Genomic DNA, 22,021 nt, shown 5'->3' with positions numbered 1-22,021 from the left:
AAGTTTGAAAATGTTGGTATTTAAAATAGTTTTACAAATAAAATATACTTTACAAGTCGTAAGCATAATTTTTAGTTTTCAAAACTTTGAACTTATTAAAATATATAGGTAGCTCCTAATAATATATGTTATGGTAATATTAATTTTTAAAATTCCTTCTATAAATTACTATAGGTAATATTTATTATTTAGAATTAGTTTTCTTAATTTTATTACATTAAAATATTTAAAAAAAGAAACCTACTTGGAAATATTAAATATTATTATTTTTCGGAGTGAATTTCTCATACATTTTCTTATCATATAGATTTATATTTTTATGAAATAATTAGACTTAATAAATCACAATATTTTGGTAATTTTTAGTAATATTAAACACAAATCTTAGATTATAAATATTTTAAAATTGTATACTTACTTTTAAAATTATTATTATGTATAATGTAGCTACTGCAATAAATTATTGTTATTTTTCGATTTACAAAATATATATTTCGTGCGTTTTGTTGACGTTTATATTTATATACAACACTAAATTAAGTATGGATTTATTTTTATAAACTGAATTTAGTCTTAAAATTCAACATAAATAGTTAATAAGATATAATTTTAGTATAAAAGATGTATTAAAATAGCATATACAAAGTGGTATCTTGTAAGCATATTAATTATTGTGTTAATCCTATCATATATTGAAAGTGGCTCTGGTATTATTACGTTACTTCATTACTTTATCTATAAAGTAGTTTGACATTTATTTTAATATATTATAACCGATAATAAAACAAAATGTAATTAAATAACTTTTGTATCAACATAAAATGTACCTCGAATCAAATATATATAATATTTTAATACATTTTTTCGTTAGTTTGAATTCAAACATCAAACATATTTTAGATTTGTGTAACATTCTATAAAATATGTATGATGAATAATATGTTATTGTAACTTTTGCAAATTATGTATTTATTTTGTTTAAAAACGTATGTATTACACGAATTCACGAATTATAGTCACATGAATTATTTGTTTTTAATTATTCCATATCAAAATCTTGATGTGTAGTAATGATAAAGCTATTGTGTAAATTGACTGATAAAAAATTCCCAAGTATTATTTCGTATTAAAACTAATTATGGTTATCAGATATTATTATAGAAAGTGCTTATTGTGTTTATCTGTATTAACTATACAAAAGATTAATTAAAGTAAAATAATCTTTGTTTAGGCCTTAATACTTTTGTTCAAAAGTTCGTAAGTCACCCTAAAAAAGTTTTCAGAATGTTTTAAATAAAAAACAACCAGAGTTCAATATATATTCTAGATCTAGAACTTGCTTACTAATGTTGTTTTCTTGTATCGTCACACCTAAAAATAAATTTAATGGATATGAAAATAAATGCGCGTTCATTGGTATATAGGTACCGAATAAAAAGCAAAGAAAACTTAATGTTTTATTTTTCATTACTGCAGTGCTTTGAATTTTCAAATACCTGTAGCACTCGCAGTAGGTTGTAAATCAGCAAAATCGTTAACATTTTGGTTGGAAATAAATAGACCAACATAATGTTACTTCGATGCAGGATATTATTGTCATAAATCAACGCATACCCACCAGATGCGAATATGCGACACTGTTATGATTGTATATAAATTGTATTGTATCACAAGTGTTGTAAAAATGATGGATTATGACAGAACAATAAGCTAACTACCTAAAGTCCCAGTATAAATGTTTAACATGATCAAACCAAAATGCAATTAGGTTGTTCGCAGAGTTTATTATGTGTATAATGCATATGAGATTAGGTATAACCTATACTATATTATTTATATATGTACTTGTATAAGTACAGAATACATTACAAGTACATATTATGTACATGCAATTTTTATAATAATTAAAACGTTATCGAAACAATCGATTCATATTTTAAGGATCAGACTTATAAATTACAACTACCCGATGACGTCATTTTATGAAATAGACGATCAATTTTCTTATTCCTAGTGTTGGAAAACTTAAGTATCGCCTTCAAATAAATACGATTATTACGATAATTTATTATACACCGTTCGCGTGTTCTTCAGCCGTGTGGCCCTGTAAACGAAAGTAATAACTAATAAGTAATAACCATGGAGTCAATGACTGTACAGACAGACCAAAAGACCACATATTTTCAGCTTTTGTTTTAGAACACTAGCTACTTCAAATACTATAACATTGGTATTATTATTGGGTGTTGAAAATGAGAAAGCCGCGAAAGTAACATATTAATTCGATATAATATAATATCGTGTACCTAAGTACTTACCCATAAATGTATATTCATTAATAATGGTTTTTGTATTTTTTAAATATATATGTTACATAATTTTAATTAAATCGAATCATATTGAGTATTTAAGATACAATACGTCACGGTAGTAACGAAGAATAAATTAATATTATATTATACCTGTAATTTACGTCATAATGTTATTGTTTTTTTTTCATCCGTATGATCACGCTAATATCAATGTTTAGTAGTAGTCTCATGTTTTTTTTACCCCTAGTGTAAAATACACACACTTTATTTAAATATTTGCATTCATTTTTAAATAACAATTTTCATGTAAGTGGAAAATTTAATACTATTTATTTTTTAATCTGTATTGTGTTTCGTTATCAGTTTTACGTTAATAAAGTATTAGTTTAAAAATATCTTATCGATTTTTGTATTGAAAAATTGTTGTAAAAATAAATAAACGATTTAAATTAAGATTCTTTACATTATTTGTTCAAACCGTATTATTAATTGATTATTTACTACTGATTTAAACTTAAATTTTTTTTTTTTAAGTCGTGAAAGTAAGCTTAATTTAATATAAAACATATTATAAACCTAACTGTTTGGTTTAGTATTAGTGTTTTATTTTATTTTTATGATTCAATTCTCATGACATTCAAAATATGTATATATATATATATATATATATTCGTACGTGTATACAATATTATATAACTTATTATATTATGTTTTACATTTATACATATGAGTATGTCATGCGTTTTGAACCTTGAGTTACATCATTATTATTGCAACTTTATGCTTTAAATAAAAAATGTCTAAATATTATTTTTCTCAGAAGTCTCAGAAAAAAAAAATCCATAGTAACAAATTAAAAGCTTTAATTTTTACTATAATATTAAAAGGATTTTTTTGTCTAATTATTATAATTTTAAATTAAATATAAAAATTAAGTTTTAATTTTTATCATAAGATTAATTTTATAAATATATGTAAAGCTGTAGTATTTATTTGTTTTTCACCAAAAAAGAAGTAATGTTTGTGAAATTTAAAAAATAATTGGTTTGTTGAGAAGGATTGTCGGAAGCTATTTCGTAATTGACAAAAATCCTTATAGTATTAGAAACTTTGCTACTAGTATTTATTAATGTTTATTAAAGCGTCTATGTAATTTGTTGATAGACAAATTCATCCAATTTAGTAACAAAGTATATTGTATCTGCAATATATAACCTTTTTTGGGTGATAATAAACATAGGAATAAGAAAGTACAATCTTGTTAGAAAAAAAAATTAAATCATTATAAAGTTGTACGCAAATAGATAAAAATTATTTAATATAATTTATTTAAAAGTTAATTTCATGGAATACGAAATTTAGCTACCTAGTTTAATCAAATAATATTAAAATATAACATAATGTAAATATTGTCAGTTGCAAATTATATCTTTATCTTTTACTTACTATACTCACAGTATACCATGTTAATTAAAATGTATTTAGATTTTGAATAAACAGTATGTACTACAACAATACAACCCACTAATTAATAAAATTAAAACAAAAGTTTTCAATTTTAATTTTTTTTCACAAAAGTTTTTGCAAAAATTAAATTTTTTATTACGATTTTATCTTTTATATTCGTGATTATAACCACTTTACATATCATACAAAAAATGTGTTTAACATGACAATAACATGAATAATCATACAAAAATATTATTGCATATAAAAATTATTTGTTATTTCATGGAGAAAAATAATGAAATCTAGAAATTATTTTATAAATCAAATAAGCCTGTATTTTTTTCATTTATTTTTTCGGTAACTAATTGCTGTTTATAATTGGCCAATAATGGAATACATTATTATAATTGTAATGCGCCTACCGATATTTTATATGTAATTAAAATTTTAAGCGTGTATACGTTCCTATTTAACTTCATAATTTGACGTTAGGTACTGCATCATAATACGAATATTTAAATTAATACACTCAATAAAGTGTAAATTAAATGGTTTCATTTTTCTCATAAAATTTATTAGATACTGGACTTATTTATATATCAACTATCAACCATTATTTACTATATTATATAATTAATGGATATCCTATGTTAAAAAAATGATTTTTAATATGAATAGGTGTAATGTGTACGTGAACTGCACAATCCATTAGAAATGAATTAAATTATAAAATATGAATACCCAATTAAAGGTGCTTAACAACTAAGTACCTATTTTTATATTTAGACTTTGAAAATAAAATATTTATTGTAATTTACCAATTTTATTATTTAAGCAGCGGTTAAATGAATTGAATGTTTATAATTCACTGAAAAAATACTAGTTACTGTTGGATTAATTGAAGTGATTACGAATTTAAATATCATACAAAGAGTATTTAATTATTAAATAATGAGATAATATAAATTAAATTAATAATTACAATACTTATATATTATGTATATAATAATTTTATTTTTTTAAGAAATACAATTCTTATAAGTAATTTCAAACCTGACATGTTTTGTAACCATTAAATCCAAAATACTAGAAAAGATAAAGATAAAACTGAAATATTACTTTAGACATGTGAAGCTACAATAACTTTATAAATATTACAATAAAAAATACGATTTGATATTGTTCTCTGATTATCATAAAATGGAACATTATAACCTAAATATACAGCCAAAACATATAATTTATATAATTATATATTTATTTAAGTGAATTGTGTTAGGTATTTACTATTAAGAATAGTTGTTGAAAGTTATAAAAATGATTTGATGTTATTTTATAGATATATCTGATGTTGTACATTATACCTAATTATATTTCTATTGGACATTTGTTTGAAATATCGGCAAATGCATGCATATCTTACGCAGTCAATACATCAATAATTATTGGTGTTTCTCCCAGAAGTTAATATTAGCAAATTTTATATACCAACATAATAAATAAGTAAAATTCCTTACTGTAGGTATTTCATGTTTCTAGATAGTATAATATATAATGTAATTTGCATAATATATTATAACGTATTATAGATATTGTAGTTATATTGTTGAGGTACAGGATCAATATTTAGTTCATGATTATTATTCAGTGTAGGTGCCTAAATAATATGTATGTAGGTAGGTACGTATAATTAACACGTTCAATATTATATATTATGTTAATACAAGCGATTTGAATAATTAAACGTTGGCCTGATATTTGATTTCAAGTAAACCACTGTGAAGTAGTTAGTACAATATTATATTACAACATTTTATTTATTTAACTCTCACAAATATTCAAGCAACAAACCTGATATAACCTATTTACGTCATTTATATTATTTGTATTTAAATTGTATACAATTGCATATTATAGACTGTAGACAGTAGGAAATATTATTATATTTATAACATTTTGTAATATAATATAATATATACATAGGTATTGTGTACAGAGTTATTCACCAAACACGCTACCCCCATTAGTTCCTTGAACAATAAAATTATTTAAATTCTAATTTTTAGGACTTTTAGATATATTTTCTATATCTATTTTGGAGTATCCTTTGGCGATCTAATTTCTTTTTCATTTGAACGAGAATCATTCTAATTTTCTGTTAGTTGTTATTTATATTATGTGATTTTTTTCTGCATCTAAATCAAAATTTTAACGAGTTTTTAAGTTTAGAAGATATGAGGGCTTTGATGTTTTTTCAAATCATCATGTTTTCACTTTATCAATTAATATTTTATAATTAGTAAAAATACCCGATCATAGTAAAATACCAAGTCTAATATTATATCTGTTTTTGTTCATTTTTTTAGGACATAACTTCTTATATATTATTGAAAAAAAAAACGGGTGTGTTTGTGATTGGCGATTAATTCTGTATATTTATTATTATATATATAAAAAAAAAAAACATTCCAACAGTGGTAAACGCATTATTATTATTCGTTTCTATTATAAACAGAATTATTTTACAATGTTATATTTTGTAATTACATATTACGTAGAACGGTGTAACTGTACGGTAATAATAATATATCATGGTATTATGTAGCTGGGCAAAGGAGTATTATTTTGCTTTTGCAAACTCTAAGAACAAACACGGTGGCATCATTATTATAACTAAATACCCAATATTATTGTTGTCGTATGACGTATACCACTGAATCCAGCTCGGTACGATCTTCATCAGCTTTTGTGCGGGTCATCACGATATTATTATTATTACTATAAACACAGTATTATATTTTAATATATTGCAATCACAAATAATTGTGACACATTACCGATACATAGAATTTGTCTCCGGGCAAAGACGCATGTTTTTTTTTACAGACACAGTTCTTCAAGGTCTGAACGACTGCCGCATTTAATCAACGTGATCTTGCCCGATTTGCACACGAACATTTCCAGCTCGTCCCTTCTTGGTGGCGGGCTATCCACGCACAAGCCGTTCGCCGTCGTTCTGTCCGTACACCGCGTCGAATAACCTCTTTTCCATTCAGACAACGTGGTGGACCGCATCGAGGCAAACCTCCCATGATTCGCGTTTGATTTGCCACGAAAACGGCCGCGTCGGAAGTGCCTCAATTTGATGCGGAACTCGCGTTTGAATTTTTCCTGAAACGTCAACATTATAATACTTACCTATCATTCGTCCAAACATATTTTTAATAATATCATAAAATTCCCAATCGACCACTCTATAACAAAATACTACCCTACCAATATCACGGTGATAAATTAAACATATATTCTGCTCTCCTAAGCCCAAAGCCTGTAAACAACAATGTAGTAGTTATGAGAAAAATAACTTTTCTGAATCATCTGTTGTTTCTATCACATTATCAAAATAAAATAATAAATTAATGATTCTTAAATAACTTTTCCTGTAGAATCCAATAACTCTCATAAATACTTTGAGATACCTTTTAACACCACCTCAAAACGCATATATGTACTTTTAGCTTAGGGCTGTAAGGCATTATTATTATTATTCACAGAGGGAAAATTAGTTTATACATATTGAAATAATTACAAAATATTTACACATTTATAAAAATAAATATATAATATAATAAAACTATTTCTGTTTATCTAATTAAATTCGTAGTTATATATTTAGTTTTATAAATAATTTAAAGAACTTATTTATACTAAAATTATAAGATGTTTAAGTTTTCTAAAATAAAAATCCGATATTTAATTAAGAATATTTTAAAATCAAAATGTAATATATCACTATTTGAGACTTATTTTTATTATATCTGCCCATATCTATTCAATAATTAACAACATATTCTAATAATTTTAAGAAAAATATTATATTGATTAATATCATACTTTATTATACTGTATAAAAAAAATCGGGAAAACAGGTAACGATTTTTAGTATAGTAGGGGTCGAGTATACCTCTTCATTATTGTAATATATTTGTTAAATTTAAGCTCAATGAAAAATTATTATATATAAAAAACAATTCTGAGCAAAGATGGTCTATCAATATTATTATTAAAGCACTAATTAATTTTTATGATGTAATTATATTTTTATCAAAGCAATTTATTTTACTATTAGTATTTAGTATAATACGATAAAATTAATTATTTTTTTGCCGACAAAATTGCATTTGAAAATGTCATCGGTTATCATGTTTACTAGGTGCATTAAAAACAACAAGAATTTAAGTTTTTTAGATGAAAAATGTAGGTATTCATTCGCCTGCAACAATATTATCCCCTTCAAAGTGATCCCCATTTAAAATTGTATACTTACACTAGCGTCTCTTTCAATCCTCAAAACATTTTTGAAACTCAGTATATACTTGCAAAAAAACGGAACCTTTAAGGTTCTTTTTATATTTGGAAACAAAAAAGTTGCACTAAGCTAAGTCCGGCAAATATGGAGGTTGAGGTATCATGATTGTGTTATTTTTGTTTAAAAACTCACGAACATGCAGTAAAGTGTATGCAGGCGCATTATTATGGTACAAAGGTCCCGAATTGTTTTGTCATAAATAAACTTATACCATTCTTAATTCAAAATTCAATCAAAATATAGATCGCAGATCGATTCAAACACTTGAAAATTATTCAAAAAATGACAAAGAACTGATCAGCTATCAGTAACTCAAAAGAAGAAAAAAATTCTCCAATTTAGACTGATTTCAGCACGTGATATTTAAATTTCTCATTATTTTTTTTTTTTTGAACACACCTCGTAAAAAATATAATAATATACTTTGAAAGTTTCAATATAATATCTACGAATAATATTTTTAAATTACAATTAAGTAGTTAAAAATACTAGAATCGTTGTTCTTCGTTTAAATATTGAATTACATTCATATTTAATTTTTTCAGATATCCTACAAATCAAAACAGTTTAACTATCCAAAGGTTTATGACGATCAGATTTAAAACACACACTTCATTATAAAATCAATAACATTCATTGTTCTGCTTAGAACATTGACAAAGAATATTTTACAATATCGATTCATACAAATTACATGAATGGGGTCTGTCATATTATATTTTAGTAAAGTCATCGTCTGCTTATGATAAATGATGTAATATTATATTATTATGTTATAAACTTAAAACGTAATATTTTATGTTCTAATACATTTATAACAATATTTTTCATTATTTTCACTAAAATATGTTTTAACTACCTATAGAATAATAACTTATGGTACTCACGTTATATATTCCATAGATAAATGGGTTGTAACAGCTGTTGCTCATTGCCAGCCAGTCACAACAGAAGAACACAATGTTTATGTAGCGAAACCTAAAATAATGTAAATTTCAAAATCACTTACATATTCAGAAATCAAGTACCGACAAAATAATAATAATTTACTGATTTATTGATGGGAATATATCTTGAAGTACGTTATACGTCTGTAACGGTAACCAACATAAAACGAATAATCCAACCACAATAACTAGCATCTTTATGACCTGGAAAATATCACCAAATAGATACCCAATTTGAATGGACATAATAATATAACAACATGAGATTGTATTAAAATAAAAATAATTATATTTGTAAATCCATTAATGTGTTATAATATTTTATTTATCGCTTATAAATCTAGCATCATTTTGTCAACATTTATCTAATAGCCTAATAAACAATACATTTCTGCTAATGAGATTTGGTTTTGCTTCATTTTGTATTCTCATTAGGTATGTTTAATCGAAAACTCAATTAATTTATATTTTGTCAATTGTTTATCAATGGTACATGTCAATGTTAATAATCAAACTTATTGTAATATATGAAGTATACATAATATTAGGTTTTTGGAACAATAAAGTATTATTATTGAAAATTAATACTGAAATGTATAATTATTATACAATGTGTACACGTTAAGAAGATCAATAGTTGTGCAGTTATTCAATACATTTTATACGGTTAATGTATAAAATCTTGTATACGATGACCACCGACCAGCTCATCAAATTATTATGAAAAAGTGTAAGAATGGAAAATATACATTTCGTGAAAGTATTTAAAGTATGTAAGCTTGTTGAGATATTGATTCCGTTTCGATTCGACAATGAAGTATGTAGTTTTTGACTGTATAGACTCAGATTTTTTAAAACTTTGTATTTAATAGTATTTGATAAAGTATGTTAAATATGCAGTATATATTGTTGCCATCGTGACTTTTAACAAAATTATTTGGTTCAAAAAATCAATTAACAATTTAAAAGAATGCTGATGTAAATTACACTGTTGTAACTTGTAAGAATGATTATGTGATTTCGAAAAATGCGGGATCTTTCATACCAATTTATGTTTTACCATTGAAAGTTAGTTAATTATTTTTAAACTACTTAATTGGAAAACCAATTTTTATGTTAAGTAGTTTAATGTTTATTTCATAGTGAAAAATATATTTTATTTGATAATTTATAAACAGTTTGGTTAAGACTGACTAAAAATTTTAAATTAATTGTTTGATTTTAAGACATAAACCCGGGCATTTGAAGCTGACTAGTTTTGTCATTTTGTATGAAAAAATCTAAACATTGTACTTAAATTTTTTTTGATCAAAAAAATACGATATATTAAACATCAATTATACAAATAGAATATCTTAAAAAGATCTCAAAAATGTTATTTTCGACACTATGCTATGACATCGTTTATTACAACATAGTTATAATTGTATGTGAAAATTAAGTAAAAGCTCTAAAAATCGTATTAAATGGTATTTTTTGGTTTTATTATTTATACTTAAAAACGATTAAAAATAAAATAACATTTATACCAAATTGCTTGTTCTATAATAATGATTAAAAATAATACTTAAAACAAATGATGTTTAATTACAATGTTTTCTTTAATGTTTCTTTTTAACAGTGAGGAAATATTTTCAATAAGCACTCTTAAGGAGTAATGGACTTAAGATATGTACATATTATTTAGTATTTACTTAAACTTGTACTCGTTATTACAAACATATTTTACTATCCTTTAAAAAATGTGTTTCTATTTTTCTGAATACAAATTGTACTAAAAAACGTTTTTATTTTAATTTTACAGTAGGTTATAAAATTTTAAGGTACCTACCGACAATATAAACATTTTTATTTCAAAGAAAATATCTATCAACTTTGAATATACCAAGTTCAGCTCAAAGATTATTTTTTCACATCCAATGAGATTAATTTAAATTCATTATAATAATATTTTAATTATATTTTGTTATTAACATGTGATTAAAGAAACATAGTTTTTGTGCCCAATCGTGCCTAAATTTTTCAATTATTTGAAATTGGAATTATAGGGAATTACAAGTCAAACAACGTACGTTTTTGTTGAATATTTGAATATTAAATTTATTAAAAACGTTCAATAATTAAAATAATAAAATGTTTAATGTTAATAATATTGATTTATGTAACAGTTTATATTTTTTAATCTTATTTATATTATAAATAGGTCCAAAATTTAGTTGGATAAAAAAAAAACCATAAATTAAAGACGAAATGAACAAATATTTCACTACCTATTTAAATTTCGATTATTTAAACTGTGAAATACTATATAAGACTTGTTAATGAATTTATTATCTGAAATTTTTAAACAATGTTTTTACCTATCAATATATTCGATAGAAATTCTTTAGTTGAAATAATTATTGATGTAGTAATCTCACTTGTAAAAATCTCTGTAGTCTGACAGATTTTTGATAAATAAATAAATGTTTTTTTTACTGTATAAAGAGTCTTAAGATAAAAAAATATCACTGTTAAACCAATAAATTTATTGCTCCAATGAGAATTCAAACATTTATTTATTTAGAAAAACTAAAAAAAAAACTTCCTCAGAGAAGCAAGTTACCTTTTTTCTAAGTAAGATTTTCTAAATTGAGTCGTATAACCATAATTAGATGGATTGTAAATAGACATATTATAGTCATCATACAAAACAAAGAATTCTTTTGAAAGCGGGAGATGGCTGACTTGACAGTACTCATATGGGATTCATAAGTTAAAGAAAGAAAACCTTTAGAGCACTTTATATTATTATAGTACATTTATCAGGATTAATGAAAAAACTGTACAAGACAAGTAGTTGTTTAACGTGTAGTGATCGCTGTGCAGGTTACATAATATCATATAATTATTTAAATTATAATATGGTACATATTACAATAAGTTTGATTATTAACATTTATATACCTTTTTTTTTATATATATATACAATGTTCGTTGCAACCTGTAGATGTTTTTAAGAAAGAAAAGTAATTTATAATAAGCATAACAATGGTTATTTTATAAATACTACGTTACTTTATTAAATACGTAATAGCTACATGCCACGTATATAAGCCTTAGAATTGGGGATGACAAATTATTTATGACGACGTGGCTGTGACCAAGTCCACAACTAGTGTTGGGCTTACGTCGGGGTAATAGTCAGTGTAAAACTGTTACTATCTACTAAATAATATTAGATGCAATATTTGTATTTATAAAAGTCCTGGAAATAATGTGTGGTAACGTGATGTTAATGACAAAAATGGCTATTATTTTAATGTTAAGTAAAATTTTACTAGTCGGTAATAATTGTTATGCACTTTTTGGTGGAAAAAAAATGTTTAACGTTTCATTTTACTTAATATTTAAAATAAAATGTTTAGTTTGAACGTACAAAATGTATTAATTATTAATTAAACAAAAAACAATTACCTATAATAACTAGTAGTTAGGGTTTACCAATCATTAGAAATATGTATATCAATTTTAATTGGAAGGATATATGAACTGTTATAATATACCTGTAAAATCTATAATTATTATAGTTTTTAAAACAAGTTAACAAACACAAAAAAAAGTTAAAAAATATAATTTATAAATCTACACACGATAATGGACACAAATACGCAGAACTCAGCAATATCCAGTAAACATATTATGACGAAATTATATTAATTTAATTTATTATTACAGTAGAAATTACACAGTAATAACTTATCAAAAACTTGCGAATCAACTATACTATTTGTCTGTGTGATTGGAAATGCCTATCAAAATTTGGTACAATCATAAATTCATAAGATATTAAAATAACTATTATAGTTTTAAATGTTTAATAGGAACCAATAGAATTATTTCTAATTTTATTCATTTTGTCATTTTGAGATAGCAATAGGAAGTCTTATAAAATAATGTGAGACATTTATTTGTTCAATAATCTATCAAGGAACTTTCTATACCATAGAATAATATTATTATTAAAGTACTTTCTATTTAAAACTTCCTACAAGGTCTTTTCATAAGACCTAAAATAATGTACGTTAATCAATAATAATGTAGTGAGTTACTTCTTCTTGAACCATGTTTATAGATTAAAAAAATCGAGTACGTGTTTTATAAACAACAATGGGTTCTATCTATAATATATTCAAAAACTCAAGAGACCAACGTATAAAGTATATTAATTTATTTAGATAATATTCATTTGAATTTTGATTTCATTACTTTCGTTTATTTTGTTTATTTGATAAAACTATCTACTTTAAAATATATTGTTAGAAAAAAAAGTTTTTATAGGAACAGAAAAGTCACTGAATACAGTAAATAATTAAGAATATGAAAATATAGTCTATAAGTATACTTAAAAATTAAAAAAAATCATAATTTTATTGTAATGAATAAATAATTTAAATATACATTTATGCGGTGCACAAATACGAAATATTATACAATTACCTAACAACAAGTAGCAATATCTCATTTGTACTAATTGCTATTGTAAATTGATTGCTTTAACTGTTGTTTGAAAACAAATACTGGTTTAATATTCTCATTATGTATATATTATACAGCTACACAACAATAAAATAAATCGAACTGTATAAAATATGAGATTTTAAATTTTACATGAAACGATATAAATTATTTTCTTGAGGCGTAAAAATAATTTATTGTCAAAAGTTAACACAACTTAGCTTTGCTAAAATGTTATTAACATTTTGTAGCGGTAGTTACAAATTTATATTAAAACCGTGTATAGTATACACCTACAGCTATAGGTGCTTCAGGAGCGTTCATTTTCTGCATCAGTATTAAAATGAATGACATCAAAGGACTATCATTTTAAACGAGTCTGTAATCGCAGTAATAGCACACTCCAATTGCGTTGAATTAAATTTAAATTGGTGTGGAGGAATCTAAAGTAAAGTACCCAATTCTTACCATATCATATATTTCTATACAAGTAGAAGCTATTAAAATATGTAAAGAAAGTTACCAAAATAGATTTATTAATAATTGTAAACATAATAAATCACGGTTTAACCACCTATTCTTCCAAAGATTGGCCTTGTTAGTGGATATCTTATTAGATATAACTTCACCCTGATTCCATACATACAAATATACATATATTATAGTGAAGAATGCTAGTATATTATTTAATATTTAGTATGAATTGTTTATTTAAGAAAGGTGATAAGTTATAATTTTTCTTTCTTTATAAAAATATTTTCTGTGGCTATAGACCGATCATGTATATTATTTGAAAGGAGACACAATCGTATAATAGTTATTTTTATATTCAAATATTATATTTATTTAAATATATCCAAAATTGTATTGTAAGAAATCGATTCAAATATAAATCATAAATATATATGATGTTAAGTAAAAAATAATGAAACTTTGACACTGTCACGTATATAGTGGCTCAGTGTTTTTGCGTCACTAAATCGAATTCATTACAGCTGCAGCGATTAATTTTTTCATCTGATTCTCTATATATTTATTACCTCACCCTATTTTATATCATTAAGATTTTATCTCAGAAGTTTTTGGTCATGTTTACTCACACGAAGCATTTTTGTAAACTTATAAACTGTATTTAAAACAATTATTCTTTCTGATTTTCTTTACAGAAACAAGTATATTAAAAAAAAAATACTGTTAAATAAATAAATATATCTATAATATTATTATTAGAATATCAGAGACAAAATATAATTATTCGGTTTAAAAATAATCAATTCATATATAATATTATTAATATTATATAGTTATATTTTATTATATTAACTAATTTAGAACTAATTTTTCTATCCTAAACAACACTATTTTTTTTAATAACGATTCAAACAACACATATTTTTGTACACCATGTTTCATAATCAATTAATAAACAATAAAGTTAATTTATATACATTTTCTGTATATTTTTATCATTTAATTATAATTTAATTTAGTTTAAAATAATATTATTTTAAATAATTTGTTTTTTATAAGAAAATATAGAAAATGACTGAATTTATATATTTTATGTTTATTGTTATAATTCTTAAATTGTTAAATAATTCCTTAATTAAACTAAATTGTTAGCAGAAATTATAATTGAACTTTACCACGAACATTTTAATGTATTACTAAACAATCTATAAGATTTCAATTATTTAGTCTGAGCACGTAATGTTGGTGAATGAAAATATACCGAAAGCCAATTCTTTAAAACCAAAATTTTCAAAGAAGCACAATTTATCATCTTTCTACTACCCTCTCATCGACAGAATGTGAAAAATAAAAAGTTTTATTCAGTTTATTCCAAAGGCTTTGAACAGTCTAATAATATATACTATCAATAATCAAAAATGACAAGAATTTAAGAGTTTAAGGACCACTCCAAATATGTTTTGTTTATGTGATATACCTGTCACTATTTATTAATATCTTCTAAAGTAGCACTAAACATTATGGCCAATACGCAAAAACAATTTAATTTACCATTATGGCCACTTTAGTTTAATCTGAAATTTAAATATATTTATTCAATTATGATATTGAATTTCATACATCTAAGCCTCGTCGTATACTCATATGGTACATATAAAATACAGAAATTATACCTGCCCCGGCTGAAGTAGGTCAGACTGTTATACCATTTATTAAAATAACCCATGATATAAATACTTTTCCTCTTCTGTTCTTCCGGGTGGAAAAATAATAAAAACGTTTTTAATTTATCTTTATTTTTCTTAATTAAAATTGAAAAACCAAAGTTCACAGTCAAACAAGTCTTAATGTGGCCATTATCCGTACTGTGAAATATGTCGTGGATTACATATAACCTGGAACTAATGCAATAAACAACCATTCGGACAGTTCAATGATTCTTAAAAATGTGGCTCTATTTATAATAAGCTATTGGCTAATTTCCACATATTCTCGTGAAAAGTGTATGAGAGTTAAATTATATCATCCACACTTTAATGTATTTATCTTATTTATATTATTAATATAACATGAATATTATCTTATTTTTGATACTTTTTTATATATTTATTTTCCTTCATTCGAAATGCAAACACCTGAAACATTATATCTATGTCATATTCTAATCGTATAATATCATTTAATGTTAAAACTCAATAATTAATTAAATACAATGAAAAAATATTATCAAAGAATTCATTACTGTTTTATATTTCAGTAATATTTTTGTATGATAATATATTATATGTTTGAATCTTTCGTTATAAAACTTAAAGCATATTATAATATAACTTTTGCAGATAACAATTTTAAAAGTAACCAATGAAGTTTTGAAAGTGTGAAACTTTTCTTTGAACGTATAACCGTGATTCTGACTGTTTTCGATAATTTTTGAAGAACAGTTGTGTTATTTCCGGTGATCAATAAACAGTATCATTATCAGATGTTGAAAAAATATATGAGAGTAAAATAATTATTGAATACTCGTAAATGGAGTTAAGCAACGGGGCCACATATCATAATAGTCGATTTAAAAATATTTCATTTTCAATGCGTCGGGTACGTACTTTTTTTTTGTTTCTCATTAGATTTGCATCTCTACTATCCTGCGCGTTGCCTGGTGCGTGTGAGCCCCACAGCCGTAACGCCATTCGCATATATACAACAGTTATAATGACAACGGGAACTAGGTACTGGACAAACAGAAGCGTTATCCTGTAGAACAGCATAGAGCGCTCTGGAAGCCGGACGTTGTAGCAGAACGGTTTGACCAACTTCCGGCCGTCTGTAAAATATAATAAATGATAAAAAAATATATGAAATAAAATCTACGTAGGTTTATTATATTTACATACAATGCATACAAGGTGATTTTTTTTTAAAGAAAACATTCATTTTATCGTAAAGCATTAATTTTCTAGTAATAGTGTTTTTAAAGAATTATAAAAATTTTAATTTAAAAAAAAATTATGCATATTTTCTTTATTATTATAAATGTCCAATACTTATTTTTTTTAACGACATCATACAATTTAATTTCATATTCCGAAAAATATTTTTTTTATCCATTAGTTAAATTATTATTAAATTTTTTTAATAATTTAATTTTAAAGTATTACAGAGGTTTTTCCGTTCAATTTTGTTTCATTATTTTGATTATTGAAACTTAAAAATGTTTGACTACTTTATTAAATCGAACTATTAACTACCTAGTCATTCAAAATTTTTATGCATTATGAAATTCCCAAAATAATTTCCGGAATATGAAATAAAAAAATGTATGCTAATTATGTATTTAACTAAATACGAGTATGTTAAAAACTATTAGAAGTATAATTTTATTTTTAAAAATTGTTGTCTTGCAATGAATTCGAAGTATGGAAAACAAAATATTTCCAAAACTGTTAATACTTTTTGTGAAAATAAGTTTAAGGTTTATTACTTTTTACAGTTTTACATAATCATCATATAAGTAAATTATACTACGCACGCGTGTGTGTGATAGAGAATATGATATACAAATGGATCAAATTATAATAATTGTTTTACTGAAATTTTCGATTTTCTCTAAGAAAAGTATTGTATGGCGTTAAATTAATTAATTTATATTATCATTATTTCAGTTTATTTATACAAACGCGCGGTATGAGTTGTACAATGTAATTATTTTTCATGATTAAATTAAAAATCATTATTAAGTAATGTATTATAACATACCAATATTTATAATTATTTATTTTTTAATTTCGTTATATTTAGACTACTAATAATTTTTTTTAATGTTTTATTATAACCGGTCGAATATCAACACTGATTAAAATTTAGATTAAAATAATTACAAAGTTAACTAGCTTATTTTATGTCTCTGCATTATCATATTATACCAATCAGCGTATTAAAAAATATTTTGGGCTCTAAAAATGTACAGTACAATATACATTGTATATTTTGTCAATGTATGCGTGCCATACTATATGAACAGTCAGTGATCATTAACTTTACATAGAGATATGTGTAACATCTGCATATTATAGTTATAGACTACAAACGTAATTTATTTAGAAAAATATGTCCCTAAAATGGTTTTAGGTGTAATTTATTCTATCAAATTTTTGTTATTTACATCTCAACGGCTTTAATATTACTTTATTTTATATCAAGTAATAATATTAAGTGGAAATTTTAAAACATTTTCATGTTTTTCGATAAGATTTTTTTTTATTATTATTATATAAATAATAATATCTTTATTTAATTAAAGATATTTTTGAAAATTAAAGTTAAAATAGTGGGTAGTAAAATAAATTTAAATTATTATACTTGACCCAAATCCTTCGCTGAAATCATTTGCCAGAATTATTTTTAAAAATCGGTATTTCAATTTATAAAATAATAAAAAAATAATACATATTTTTATTAATGATAGTAAAAGTAATTTTAGTATTTTATAAGTATATTTTACCTAATTTTTGTATACACTCGTACACATAATAAGTAATTATGTTATTTATGGTTACAATGAAATGGAAAAAAATTCATTAAAAAATATCGATATTATTACTCAGTAATATTCATTTATTATTAATATAAAATTAAAGAATATTTAACTATTAAGTGTTTAAATACAAATGGCGTAAAATTAAGTGTTTGAATTATTGTAATTTACTGACGATTACACATTATTCTATACTAAATTAATATTTAAAATCTACGAATAAAACAATGGTAGTTGTGTTGCTATTGTTTTATATTTTTAAGAACATTGATTTAAACATATGATAATATTGTTGGAACTTAATTTAAATTTTTGTTGAGATTTTCATGTTTAGCATTCATGTACGTATTCGTCGCTTATTAAATTAAATTCAATATCTAACCTAAATGTTTAATAAAATATGTTGATTAAAATTAAAAATGGTTCAATATTTTAATAAAAGTCTGATCGGTTTATTTTGCAGTATAAATATTACCACGGCAAATGGTTGAATAATAATGATATATGAGTACATCCTTTGACTGTAGTGTAAACAATGTATTGCCTACGTAAACCAAACCGGAAGCAATGATGAGGGGTATTTAGAAACTGTTCAAAGAAGCAGTTGTAATAGAAAATGAAAGTCATCATACAAATAAAATTATCACTGACCTCTATCTCCGTATTCGATAAATTGCACTCTGAGAGCAATCGCCATTGGCGTCGCGAGCACAAAAGCTATCGCCCAAATGGTGGCTATTGACATTTTTGCTCGGAATTTCGATGGTATTGCGCTGTTAACAATACAAAATACTAATAATACTAATAATAAATCATGACTGTTAACACAACAACCATTTATACATTTTTAAAAGTAGTAATTATATTGAGGTCACTTATTGTTGTGTAATAAGATTTAATTTTACCTAGACAACTTACTAACCTGAGCGGACTGAGAATGGCTCTGTGCCGGTCAATTGCAATTGCGGTTAGGGTAAAAATGCTTACGTTAACTGAAAGTACTTGTACGAACGGACAAAATGGACACATTAAAGCAGGTAAATTCCATCGTTGCAATAGGGCGGCCTGAAACTTAATTACCATCGAATTTCTGTATTAATAATTTATTTAATCGATCATGATATTATATTTTAATGCATACACTTACACCGTTTAGTCTACAGGGAGTATGTACCTACTTATCTCCGATATTGCATATTATAATATAATTGTTATTCTATACTATACGATATAATTAAACAAACTATGATAGTTAATTACATAAATATATAACATAATTATATTATATTTTCCTCCTAAAATACCCGAATGGTGATGATCTATATGTGTATAATATTTAGATAATAATTACCTATGTTATTTAAACGAATAAAGAAATTCATATTCAAGATAAAGCATGATATAAATATTATGTATATAATATAACATCATACCCAGATAATATTATAATATATTTATTCTCTATTTATTTCTTATTTTGATTTATTTATTGTTTCTTTTCATATTTTAAGACAAAATATATAGATTTTAAATTAATAAAATACTATTATTCATCAGTTATTACTTATTACACCTTTTTTTAAAATATTAAATATTAAATTAATGTTAACATTTTTATTAAAGCTGACAATTGTAAGCAAAATGATACTTATCAGTTTTAATACTTATCGTATATAGTAAATAAAATAAAATGTGTGTATCCATCAATAACTAAAACTAAAAACACGTATTCAATTACTGTAAAAACGAATTATGAGGAACACATTTGTATAACTCATTTGATTAATACAATAAAACAAAATAATAAAAACTATACACAATTCCTAAGGTTATAAATAGCTCTAAAAGATTTTTAAAATAATATCACGACTATTAAATACTTATATAAGTATTTCGTAAAACCGTCATAGGGGCAATTAGGGGGGCTGAAGGGGCTATGCCCTCTCAAAAACATTCAAAGCCCCCCTCCCCCCCCCAAAAAAAAACCACGCAGAACTATATATTATTATATTGATAAAAATAATATGTGATTACTACTAAAAAATGAATAAAATAAATTGTTGTCATTTACATTTAGTAACAATATTATAATCATGGTCTTAGATACGTCTATTGTCTATTATGTCTAGACCGTAAGACCGTGCTTATTATAGCGTGCCACAGTTGTTTATCATTATCAATAAACAAATATTATCCCTGAGAGGCAGTGATTGAAAAATATATTGGAGAGGCTGAAGTCCCCCCCCAAATTTTTTACTCTAATTGCGCCTATGAAAAATGTCATATACCCATGGTTATATACTATAAAATTGAAAGCTATATATAAATATTTGTATACTCCCACTGTTTTTGCTAGTTTTCTAAATAAAACATTTTAATTTTAAGGAATAATCTTAAGAATTTCTATTAACTTTAATAATACTTAAAATAGGTATATATTAAGGTTGTTATTAAGATATTTTTTACAGAATTATCTGTACCTACTTTACCTAGATATTTTATTTGTTATTTTGGCTTAACAGTGCCCTTAGCGTAGGTACATACTACATGTATACATCTTTTTCTTCTACTTTTAACTTATGTATGTCAAAGTACAAATAGACAGACACAGCAAATCACTGTATTTTTAAAAGCAACATTTGTAAAATTAGTTACTTAAAGTAAGTAAATTACTTACTTGAAATGGTATTGAAAATAGACCAATAACGATATCGGCTAATGCCAAATTTGCTATGTACAAGTTGGTTACGTTATGCATCCGTTTACTTGAAGTCACAATCCATATTACTAAAGCATTGCCAACCACTGCCATAACAGAAATTGTACCATAGAACATTGATAGAAGAACAATTATGCTTACGGGCACATCGTATAGAAATGTAGCTGTAATATAATAATAAAATAATATAATAATCAACTATTATAGTTAAAAATTATTATTAATACATAAAATACGTTTTAATATAATGAATTATTAATATTTTATTCTGTAATCTTTAGTATATAATGACAATAATTTAAAATATCAACTTATTATTTTTTTAAGGTATATTTAATTGATGTTATAGCCTTTTTTTTAGATGAGAATATTATCTTTTTATACTATTAAAATGGTTTTTTTTTTTAATTTGATGTTTAAGCAAATAGTTTTTGATTCGTTTAATTTTCTTAAATTACTAAATATAAGAATTTTTTTAAATTAATTATATAATATATATATATATATATATATTATAGAAATCTATGAAACCCCTCCCTTGTTACCATGCTTGGAGAATAAAGTCGTTTATTGATAATTCTAATAAATAATATCTTTTGAATTCTTAACATTATAAGCACGTACTAAGTTATAAATTAATATTATCATATTAGACCCAATTGAATCATTAAATTGCTTAAGTTTAAATTAATAAGATGATATTATTAGGGGTTACTTCTGAAT

General features: G+C 24.0%; 1 protein-coding gene across 2 annotated transcripts in view; it reads right to left on the bottom strand.

The window, feature by feature from the left end:
• Positions 1-6,231: 6,231 nt before the first annotated feature.
• The window catches only part of LOC132918081 (RYamide receptor-like), a 55,263-nt gene continuing 39,473 nt past the window's right edge, over positions 6,232-22,021 (bottom strand). For both annotated transcript variants that reach the window (XM_060979162.1, XM_060979161.1), the window contains 8 exons: positions 21,257-21,462; positions 19,502-19,650; positions 19,231-19,352; positions 16,652-16,869; positions 9,181-9,281; positions 9,018-9,108; positions 6,599-6,932; positions 6,232-6,539 (listed from right to left, as the gene is read on the bottom strand). In XM_060979162.1, the coding sequence (XP_060835145.1) occupies positions 6,642-6,932; positions 9,018-9,108; positions 9,181-9,281; positions 16,652-16,869; positions 19,231-19,352; positions 19,502-19,650; positions 21,257-21,462 (1,178 nt within the window). In that variant the 3' untranslated portion in view covers positions 6,232-6,539; positions 6,599-6,641. The remainder of the gene's footprint in view (positions 6,540-6,598; positions 6,933-9,017; positions 9,109-9,180; positions 9,282-16,651; positions 16,870-19,230; positions 19,353-19,501; positions 19,651-21,256; positions 21,463-22,021) is intronic.

Source organism: Rhopalosiphum padi, chromosome 1 (genome assembly GCF_020882245.1).
Source record: "Rhopalosiphum padi isolate XX-2018 chromosome 1, ASM2088224v1, whole genome shotgun sequence".
Classification (NCBI taxonomy): Eukaryota; Metazoa; Arthropoda; class Insecta; order Hemiptera; family Aphididae; genus Rhopalosiphum; species Rhopalosiphum padi.
This window is presented reverse-complemented; position numbering and strand designations above follow the sequence as displayed.